An 11,072-nucleotide genomic window follows, 5' to 3' on the forward strand; every position below is an offset into this window, starting at 1 on the left:
GGTTGTCTTTAAGAAGTCTTCCATTTTGTTTGGTTCAGTGACACTGCAGTATTTGTTGGCATACACTGTGTCCTGATAGATAGGTGGGAGTTGATTTATAAAGCGCTTTTAGAACTTTGTAAATTATAGTTTAATATATCATAGCTTTTGTTTTGTAAAACATGCAGTAGACTTAAACGTTTTCATGATTGATAACCTGGTCACTGATTTATATACCCTGCAAACTGCTCCATAACTTCCCGAAAGCCACTGGGTTAGAAGGCTTGAATAGTTGATTGATCAATAGGTTTAGAACTGTTTTTTAAGATGGGTCACTAGTTCATACTGGAAGACTTTGTTGTTGTGACAGTTTGGCTAGCTATGCATAATTAATTTCTTTTTGTGCACTGCAAATATGACTTATTTGGATAACTCATAACAAAGCTATTAATTCAAAGCCATTATTTCTCATGTTTAGTTCAAAGGGAAAAAAAAGCCTCTTTTTTCTTAAAGAAAAATCTATTATGCCATGGCATACTTATTACATTATATTTTAGCAATATAACTCTTTTATAGACAGCACATATGCGAAATTTTTTTTAGAGTGAAAAAAGACCAGGGTTTTCAGTGATGAGTACAAGCCTTTGAGTTGTCACTTGTAGTGGAGGGATCAGGGAAACTCATGGCCATAGCACCTACTATGCTCCAGGCTCCATGCTAGACACGTTACGTAACTTTTCTTTTAGCCCTATAGCCGTCTTAGGAAAATACTTAAGCATGATACTGATACCTTTCTTTCGCACATCTCCTGGCTATATCTAGTTTTGTTTTTTTTTTTACCTTTTTCCCCCTTGGCCCTGTGCACTGAAAGAGCAGCAGTTTCCCTTGTCCACTGGCTTCTATTGGCTCAATATGAGGCACAGGCAAGAGCTGGGACAGTGGAAAGATACAGCAGCTGCAGCCCTTCTGCACCTTCCCTCGCTGCCTGGTTGCCTCAGCTACATCTTTTGTCCCTCTTTCTGGGCCACAGTGCCTGCCAGGTGGTCCTTGCCTTACCACTCTACTTCTCTTTCCATTCTGGTAGTCCCCTCCCTTTGTCCCTTCAGTTATAGGGATAGTAATAGCTTCCCAGTGTTACGTGACCAGACATACAGAATGACCTCGTGTTGGCTTCCCCCCCACACACACACACTGAAGACACATCTGTAAGTAGTAAAATCTCCCCCAAATGACCCAAATCAGAGTGCCATCTCTTTCCCTGCAAAACTCTGGTAGAAATACCTCCCCCAGTACCTGAGATGACCCCCAAATGCAGCTAATTCCAGTGCCACGGCCTAAGTACCCCCATGGACTCCATAATAGCTCTTGGAAAATACACATAGAAGCCAGAAGGAGGGAGAATAGCTATTAGAACTCTTTAAACTTGTTGTCTTGGAGACCTAATTAGAGGTCTCACGTTGTCAAGAAATATTATGATAAAGAATGAAGGTATGATATGTTGCAAGGTATGACCTGGTATTTGCACAAACTCAGGAAGCTGATGTTGGCTTGAAGGATGTAAACTTTGATAAGTCACCTTGCCAAAACTAGGAAGGGGTCTATGGGTACTCAAACATCAGGCTCTCAAACTCTGATCTCAAATTCTATTTGAAATGTTTAGTTTTCTAACAGTAATGTTGCTGGATGGAAAGTTACAGAACTCCAAATCATGTAGTGATACAGGTAAAATTACTTGGGGAGACTGGTCCCTTTAGAACTTGATAGGTCTGCTGAAATTTTGAAATTATTTTTCATCTTTTTCTGCATGGTTTTACTGATATTTTTAGAAAGGCTTTTTTGGTATTTTTAGAGTCAAATGAGAATGCAGCAAGAAATTCTAAGTTTGCTTATCATGTGAACACTGCAGAACCAGCTTGACCACATAAATTGGCATCTCATGGAATTTCTACATAGGAACAGAGTTCCTCGTACTGTCCCCATGGTTGTAGGGTAAATTCAGTGTGGGTGGACATGCAAATGGGATGGATAGGTAACTAGTCAAATTACCAGATGATTATTATTTTATTTTTAATTTTTTAATGTTTTATTTATTTCTGAGAGAGAGAGAGAGACAATGTGAGCAGGGGAGGGTCAGAGAGAGAGGAAGATACAGAATCTGAAGCAGGCTCCAGGCTCTGAGCTAGCTGTCAGCACAGAGCCCGATGTAGGGCTCGAACCCATGAACTGTGAGACCATCACCTGAGCCAAAGTTAGACACTTAACCGACGGAGCCACCCAGGCGCCCCACCAGCTGATTTTTATAAAGTCTAGTACTTTTGTTTAGCGTAACCTATATAGGAATCTCATCTAAGATATATCCCATTTATGCCTTTTGCCCTCTAATGGCATCTGAAAACATGGTTATCTGGGTATTTGGATGTATGAGTCAGATAAAATATGTAATCAGATGTTTAATAAAAGCCATTTCAAAAGAAAACCAATGTAGTTTCTCAAGATTGAGGAAAATTTGAGGTAGTGACTGCAATTTAGCACATAGGTTAAAGAGAGAATGCCAACTCAAATGAGGTTTGTTTATTCTATCATTAACACAAGCGAACTTTTCCCCATGAATCCCTTAGGGCTCCTGTGTTTAGTTTTTGTCAGTGTCTAATAACAAAGCCATTTTTATTTTTATTAGAGAGAGAGGCAACTACTATATCACGGATAATGAGGATGGCTGAGAATCAGGAGCTTGAGAACTCCTTAAGCCCACCTCTTAATCTTTGGCTGAAGAGCAGCAATTATTTATTTTAATCCGTTGTGCTTCAAAATAGAAAGCAAGAAACACGGGGAATTCTCTTTGTCTCCGTTTCTGCAAGGGTGAATTGATTCAACAACTTCTGATCTCCTAGCAGATATTCTACGTTCATGGATGGAGCCTGATCTAGAATTTTGAGTATCTTGGGTGAAAAAGCTGTGTTGGAAAAGTTTGAGCAGCCACCTGTAAGGTTCTTGCTGTGATTCCGTTGGTATTCTTTCATCCCAGCAGGAGTCTCTCCTCTTGCTGCAGCCCAGGGCAAAGGAGTGGCATGCTCCATAGGAATGCCTTCAGGAGGACACCCCCCTCGCCCCGAAGTAGGCTGGGTGGCATCGTGGGACCAGCATATCAGCAACTTGAGGAATCAAGGATCCCAGACCAGGATATGATACCATGTCAAGGGTAGGTCTTAAGAGTAATGGAATTTAGGGAGGGTGTCATTAATGCTCTAACTTTAAACTGATTTATTATGCTTCTTGGGGTTATATTCACTGATTTTGTCATGAATTGTCTATTTATGCTTACTTCCATATTTGTTCCATAAGAGGTAAACTAACTGAAAAGAATAGTTACAATGAAAATAGATATTTGGGAAAGATACAATAGAAGATAACAATAGATATTGTTAGAAAAATAATAACCGTCAAAGTACAACTTGCTGAACTCAGATCTCTAAGTCCATTTATATAGATGTTGTAAGATGTGCTTCAGATACCTTGGCTTCCTATTCATTCTTGCAGTGAAAAAGGTGCCCTTTCCTCCAAGTGAACACTTGACCTTGTAGGGTTCATAGCATGGTGAGTAGAGAGGATGAATTTCACCAAAGTGACATAAATTGTTCAGTCAAACATGGTAGGCACTGATTAAACTGACTGGATTTTAAATCTCATCTTTGAAACAATTTTATCTTTTGAACTTAAGTTTTCTCATCTCTAAATTGAGCCAAATAGTACCAGCCTTCCTATGGGTTATTGGACAGATCTTTAAAAATTACATGTGTAGAGGGCTTGTACCTGACACATAGTAAGCAGAAAAGCAGTACTGGCATTTATTGTCACGGGAACTGTTCTAGAACTATTAATTTCAAAAGCCATATAATCAGGTTTCATTCCAGAAATTGTAGGAATCCGTTCCCTCGCTCAAGCCAAGTTCTTGTTGTATCTAGTTTGTATCACTCTGGATAAGGCAGACCAGGTTTCTATGCTGCTTTGGCCTGGCTGATCTTTCTAGACTGCCTATATCAAACTGAAGGCCAAAGCAGGTAGGAGACATCTATCAGAGAGCCTTTTCTTCTCGACAAGATATACATAAATGAGTGCCTTGTCTGCCCAAACTCAGCAACAAATTTCCATGAGAAGACATTTGTATTTTGAAGCAGTTCCCAATGAACTGTAAAATATATTGCGTACAGACTTAGGGTGACAATTGCAAATTCAACATAACAGCCAGATAGTTCAAAATGTGTAATGTAAGTCAAGAAGCAGTGTGCATTTCTCTTTGCCTTATACCTGCAAAAGGAGCTTGCATTTAGCCTATAATTATAATTAATCATGTTTCATAATTTTCTTCTTGAATCACCTATCACTGGTAGTGATTTTTAAGTCACTAATAATGTCTATCAATCACTTAAGAATGAGAACAAGTGAGGGGACATCAACTGAGGGGACATCAAGTTCAGAGATTTTTGTGGGTAGAGAGAGAACCCAGCCTGTGGTATCTTTCTTTCCATTTGACACCGTGACAGCTCTCATCCCATATGTCCTGGGTATAAGGATGCTCAGAGCCTGTGCCAGGCACAGGCTTGAACCATACATACATGAATCTTCAGAGATTTCCATGCAGGTTCAGGTACTGCTTTGTCTTCCACCTCCTGGGAGACTTACACTTACTGTCTGCATAGTGGTAGTTTTGTTTTGGTTCAATCATCATTGGGTTTGGAATATTCTCTCCAGCTGGCTGGCCACATGTATTTTCCTATGTGTGATATGCACCCGATGTTGATAAATGGTGACTCTCAGTCACTGTGTACTCAGCACAATGAATCTCAGGGAGCAATCTTATTCTCAGCTCTTGAAAACAGCTATTTTCCACTCCTGGGGGACTGACCGTCTCTCCGGACTGGAAATGGGATTGGTAATAGAATTTCACAGCTAAAGGCCCTCTTCAAATCTGGCCCTAGCCCGGAGGGGGAGTGAATGAATTTACAAGAGCTATCAGCCATCTGCTGCTTGTTTATCAAGCGTGTGGGTTCTGTCTGCTAGTTAGGCTCCTGGTACATATGACTTCCCTCCTTGGTACTTACTTCAGCCCTGCTTGAACCCAGCACATATCTTAAGGAAGCCTGATGAAGGAATGAGGTGGAGAGAACATTCTTTCGGAGCTTCCCTCCCCCGCTCCACCCCACCCCCATTGATGGACCCCTGACAACCATAACAATAGCTTACAGAGCTTTATCAAACTAATGTATTCATATGCTAGACAGAAAGAAATGGAATCACAGAACTTCAAAGTAGAAGGATCCAAACCATACTGCATACCTACCTCACTCAGCTAGCAACTTCACAGACTTAAGTTATCCTTTAGGAATTTTATAAATGAACACACTAAGGATAGTAGTAGTAGTTTAAATAGCTAATGCAAGGTAGCATATTCTATGTAAAAGAACTAAGGTTGAATACTAGCATCTCTGACTAATTGAACCACTGAACCAGGAAAGAAATGTGAAGAAAATCACATTCATGGATGATGATGTGTAAATGGAATCTCTAAGTGTATGGCCCTGGAGGGGAAAGGGAGGTTCTTCAGTTTCGTCAGTTGATTCTAATACCATGTGCACCAGGAACCAGGGCTTGGAGTCCCCGACAGAAACACAGATTCCTTGGCCTGACCTTTGAATCCCAGGGAACCAAACCAAGTGACTAACTGTTGGAATTTTTCATCTTTAAAAGGACGCTTTGACTCACTCACATAGTTACAAGTGAAATACACTTGTGATTTCTTTGGTGAAGCATCTAAGGATGGGCAACTCAAACTAGTATTTTATAGTCAATGAATGACAAGATCATGGATCAAAATTGTGAAAGAATCTATGACTCTTAAGGGACACAAAACTTCTGATACAGAATCACGTTAGAAATTTAGCTCTTGCTTAAACTTCCAGAGAGTAGTGTAGCTTTTGTCAAATACCAGCACTGGGACCCTCATAGCAACTCTGAGAAGGAAGAGAGGATTCTGGTTGAATCGTGTGGATCTGGCTGAATAGCCCAGCGGCATTACTTCAGGTAGTCTCTAGAGGAATCCCCCTAGGTTACTATTCCCACCTGTTTTAATTAATGAAAAAAATTAAAGTGAGGCTCCCACTGATCTAAGATTCCAGAGCTTGTAATGGTGCTGGGACTTAAAATCATGTCCGATCTACATTATTGGAGAGTTCTAATTGTTTGAGGTGCCATCTCCCTGTTATGGTAACATTCTGGATTTCAGTTATTGCCAGCCATGTGTCCCATACCTGACTTATGAGGCGACAGATACGTCAACTTCAATTCCTCTTTCTCACCCAAGTCCTTAATTTAGAAGGCTGTCCCTGTATGGCTTGAATTGCCTTTGATTACTTCATCCTCATGCCAGCATAATCACAAAGATACAGTTTACCAAAATCCTCTGAGATATTCATGCCTCCACCCAATGGTTTAACAAGTAATGTTTAGATGCAGGTATAAGAATTTGCACTTATCACCATCACATTTCAACCTGTTAGATTCTACCCATTGATATACCCCGATTATCTATATGGAATACAATTTTATCCCAATTCTATTTCTTGGCTCTGTGAATGCGATAAGCAGACATCCTATATCTTCATACATATTAATAATGCTAACAGGATGGCACTGAGGAAAGAACACAAAGCCCTGAAATCTGCCCCCTTTTTTCTTTTTGAAATCAATCAAGTCATTGATCAGAAACTTTAGGGTCAGAGTTTCAGCCATCTAACAAACACTTATGTTAAATGAATAAGACCACCCAGGGAATTGCCTTGTGCATGGCTATACAATTAGATTGTAATTGTAAGAAAGATTATACATCCATAAAAAGGTGTTCTAGTGCACCTTGGGATGCCTACCCATTTCTGGCTTTGATAGGAAGAATTTCAAGAAGACAGTTTGGAATTAACTTGTTCCTCTACTGCTTACCAAAGGTATAATTTGAGGAAAGTTCTTTGAGTGCCCCTTAATCTAGTTTATTCATCCACTGCATGTTAATAATAATAAATAAACCTGTTTTTTAAAAAATTAAATGAGGTAATTAGACATAAGCATGCATTTAAAAACATTTTGCAAATTTCAGCTGTTATTATTGTTTGAAACGGACATTAACTGGGATATAAAGGGAACATCTACCTTGGAGATTTGCTCTTATATTCATGCATCCCTTCGATCAGGATTTATTGATTGCCAACTCGATATCAGGCATAGTAACAGAGGATGGAGCTGCAAAGACACATAATTTGTTCCTCATGCTTTTTCACTGTCTAGTCAAGAGACAGTCTTCTGAATTGCTCTAACTTGTGTCCTTACAATAAAGACCTCTATTTAGCATGCAAGGCACTTCATTGCATTTATTCTTTCCATTTATAAACACGATACTTATTTACATTGTGATGTAAGACAAGGCGAATAGGATTTATTATATACAGGGTGGTTATGTTTAGATTATGCTTAAATTTTAGTGTTCTTCAATTTAATATTTAAATTAAGGACAAATAACCAAGAGAATGGAGACTACTATTCAAGATCCCAGACCACATTTCTGTGAATCTACAACATACCTGCCCCGCTTTCTGGCACTGGAAAATTCACTAGCTGTGAACAGGCAATGAGGGGACTAGCCAGATCGATTCTGGCATATTATTCGAAGGAATGGCACTTTGGAATGGCCCGTTGGCATTCTTATCAAGCTGTTGCCATGCACCAACATAATACCTAAGTTGGCTCCAGAAGCCATGTGGAGAAAGTTGCTATATATTATCTATATAATGGATCTCACTCCATGTCCATCCCCAGAGAGGAATCATATGCCTCCATTCCCATTTGAGGACTCAGCAGTCTGGCAGTGAGGCAGTTTCTACAGAGTAGAGCGCCAGTGAAAAATTGGATTTGGTTCTCCTAAAGTCAGTGTGAATCAGTAAAACTCAGGACAAGAGTACCTTGATGCTTGATGTCGGGCTTCCTGTTTACCTCCAACTAGTGTGGCCACGAGTCTACAGACTAAACCAGGGCTGAGAGGGTGGTCACATGGATGGAGTGGAGTAATGCCGTTATGGGTTTCCTGTTTGTCACTATGGAAAGGCCACACTTACCTGCTCAATCCCCATTTACTTTGTATTCTAGGATAGAGGTCAGGAAGACTATACCCCACCTGCCTATACAGCTGTGGTGTGTTGAAAGATCCCTGGACTTCAAGTAAGAAGATCTGGGTTTGAGTCTCAGTCTGTCACTTATTTTCTGTGTGACCTTGGGCAAGTCACTTCACCTATCTGAGCTTCAGTTTACTTCTCTGTTTAACTGGGAGCATATTATCCGTCTCATGGGGTTGCTGTGAGAATTCAGTGAGATGGTGCATGTGGAAGTGCTTTGTTGACTGAATATTGCTCTAAAGAAGCACAGCAGAAAGCAGAATATGTAACACTTGGTTTCTTTTTCAGGTATTCATCCAATGGTTTAAAAACCCAACAAAATGCATCCATAAATATGCAACTGCCTTCCAGAGAGACAAATTCCTATTTTAATAGCTTGGATCAAAAGGACCTGATGGGATATTCATCTACAAGGGCCAGTTCCGTGCCCATCATCCCTTCAGTGGGTCTAGAGGAAACCTGCATGCAAATGCCAGGGATTTCTGAAGTCAAAAGCATCAAATGGTGCAAAAACTCCTACTCTGCTGATATTGTCAATGTGAGTATTCCAGTCAGCGATTGTCTTATAGCAGAACAGCAAGAAGTGAAAATATTGCTAGAAACTGTCCAGGAGCAAATCCGAATTCTGACTGATGCCAGGCGGTCAGAAGACTACGAACTGGCCAGCGTAGAAACTGAGGACAGTGCAAGTGAAAACACAGCCTTTCTCCCCCTGAGTCCCACAGCCAAATCAGAAAGAGAGGCACAATTTGTCTTAAGAAATGAAATACAAAGAGACTCCGCATTGACCAAGTGACTTGAGATGGAGGAATCTGTGCATTCTATGCTTTGCTCAACAGGAAAGAGAGGAAATTAAATACAAATTATTTATATGCATTAATTTAAGAGCATCTACTTAGAAGAAACCAAATAGTCTATCGCCCTCATATCATACTGTTTTTTAACAAAATATTTTTTTAAAGGGAAAGAAATGTTTCAGGAGGGATAAAGCTTACAATGAAAGCTTTTGGGTAGAATTCTGAATACAATTTCAGTTAGTCCCAACACCGGCCTCTTTGGCTCTTAGTAGATGTGGGTAATTCAGACCTTAGCCCCAAAGCACCAGTGTCCTCATAAAAAAGCACTGGCAGTTACCTGGTTTCAAAGAGATGAGCTGTATCCTGAGGACGGACATGCCAGTGAGCAGGTGGCCCTTGCCATTTGGCTTGCCAGTCCCAACCCCTAAATTTCTATTCACTCGACAGCCTCATCACAGGTTATGTCATGTCAACAAATGTAGTGTTTTCTATTTCATTTTTGAAGAATGGCACAAAAACTCGTGAAAGGGGAGGGCAGGAGATAGAAGGAATAATTTGGGGGCAATCTTCGCTACTCTTATGTGCCAGCTTCCTCTGAAATTTGAAGGCACAGAATCTCAGAGGGAGGTGTGAAATTATTATAGAAAAAGACAAGAAAAATCAATCACAACGTCGTGTCAGTAAAATCATGCTAATAGAAGTGTTTTTCTTTGAGATTGTTTAGGGGCTCCAAAGGAGCATTCTCAGTGTGTGTGTGCCCTGTGGGTGTGTGGGTGTGGGTGTGTGTGCGTGTGCGCACAGGCGCGTGTCTGTCTGTATGTGCTTGCTCACTTGAGCACAGGTATGCTGTATGCACATGTGTTCATTGTGTGTATGTGGGTGCATGTGTGTGCATATTAAGCTTGCTAAAACTTGTTCTGAAACATCAGGGAATTTAATATTCAGAAGAAAATTTTCCCTCTCAGATCTGTTCACGTTAAATTTATACATTCAGTGTAAAATTCAGTTAGTAAGTTCTTAAATCAAGGTCACTTGCATGGCGGGGTCCTTTAAAACTCTTGACAATGTCAAGATCATTTTCTGGTGTGAATACTTTTGAGAGGAACAACTATTGGCTCATTAATGATATCAGTATCACAAGGCAAGTTGAGGATGTGTGCTTACTTTGAATCATGCGTTCTTAAATTATTTACACAAGCCAATTATCAAACGGACAGTTACCCTTTGCTTTCTCATCGTCCTCATTATTTATTTTGTAGCAAGTCTACTATTTGTGGACCAAGACATTGGCTTCTGTGGTTAATATGGAAAGAATAAATTGTTAAAATCACAAAGCCCAGACTTTTCAGTTCACAGGAAGCCCCCAAAAGAACAGTAAATTGTGTTGTATGTTCATTTGGAATAAAGCAATATTTTTACCACTGCTGAGGTGAACTGAAACTTCTCCTGAAGATTCGTCTGTTTTATTTACCCTTATTTTCATGGGGCATTCAAGGAAATTAGTGTTCACCTAACCAGTCTTTTCCAATTATTGGTGGTGTTTTGTTATGTTTACACTGTTTTAAATAAAAAGGCACAGTATTTGAAAGTATACAAAAGATTTCTTTTACTGCAGTCTGGGAAGACTTTGGTTGAATTTCCTTGTGGAAGATTCACATTACATTGAAAGGGAATGTAATGTCTGAATCAAATATTGAATATATATAATTCTTCTTTGAGTTTAAGTTGTTTCTATTGAAAATACATTGCAAATTGCTCTTTGAGAACATTCTTTAATAATAGACATAGGCCATGCAGGGGAAAGAATCATTGTGTTCTTAGCAAAACTGTTTAGTGGAACTTCAAGGTCTCAAATGTTGAAAAAACACTTTGGTAGAAATGCATTTTATACTTAACAAAAAAGGTTTTTGTGTTCAATAACTGTCCTGTTATATTATTTTGAATATAGAGGTAATGCTGTGAGATTCTTAAAAGATTATTACAAATTTTTAATGTCTAGATCATCTAGGTTCCCATTTAAAACATTGTATCTTTGGGAATATTTCAGAAAGGTGGCATTCATTTCCAAGTATATAAAAACTCT

The 11,072-nt window shown here is 39.5% G+C and overlaps 1 protein-coding gene across 1 annotated transcript in view; it reads left to right on the top strand.

Moving 5' to 3' along the window:
* NRG3 (neuregulin 3) overlaps positions 1-10,570 on the top strand; it is a gene marked incomplete at its 5' end in the record, with an annotated part of 1,038,127 nt that extends 1,027,557 nt beyond the window's left edge. Inside the window, 3 exons of the mRNA XM_077746451.1 lie at positions 3,005-3,178; positions 8,167-8,238; positions 8,481-10,570. Coding sequence (XP_077602577.1) covers positions 3,005-3,178; positions 8,167-8,238; positions 8,481-8,988 — 754 coding nt within the window. The remainder of the gene's footprint in view (positions 1-3,004; positions 3,179-8,166; positions 8,239-8,480) is intronic.
* Positions 10,571-11,072: the final 502 nt, after the last annotated feature.

Source organism: Crocuta crocuta, unplaced genomic scaffold (assembly GCF_008692635.1).
Source record: "Crocuta crocuta isolate KB4526 unplaced genomic scaffold, BGI_CrCroc_1.0 scaffold28, whole genome shotgun sequence".
NCBI lineage: Eukaryota > Metazoa > Chordata > Mammalia > Carnivora > Hyaenidae > Crocuta > Crocuta crocuta.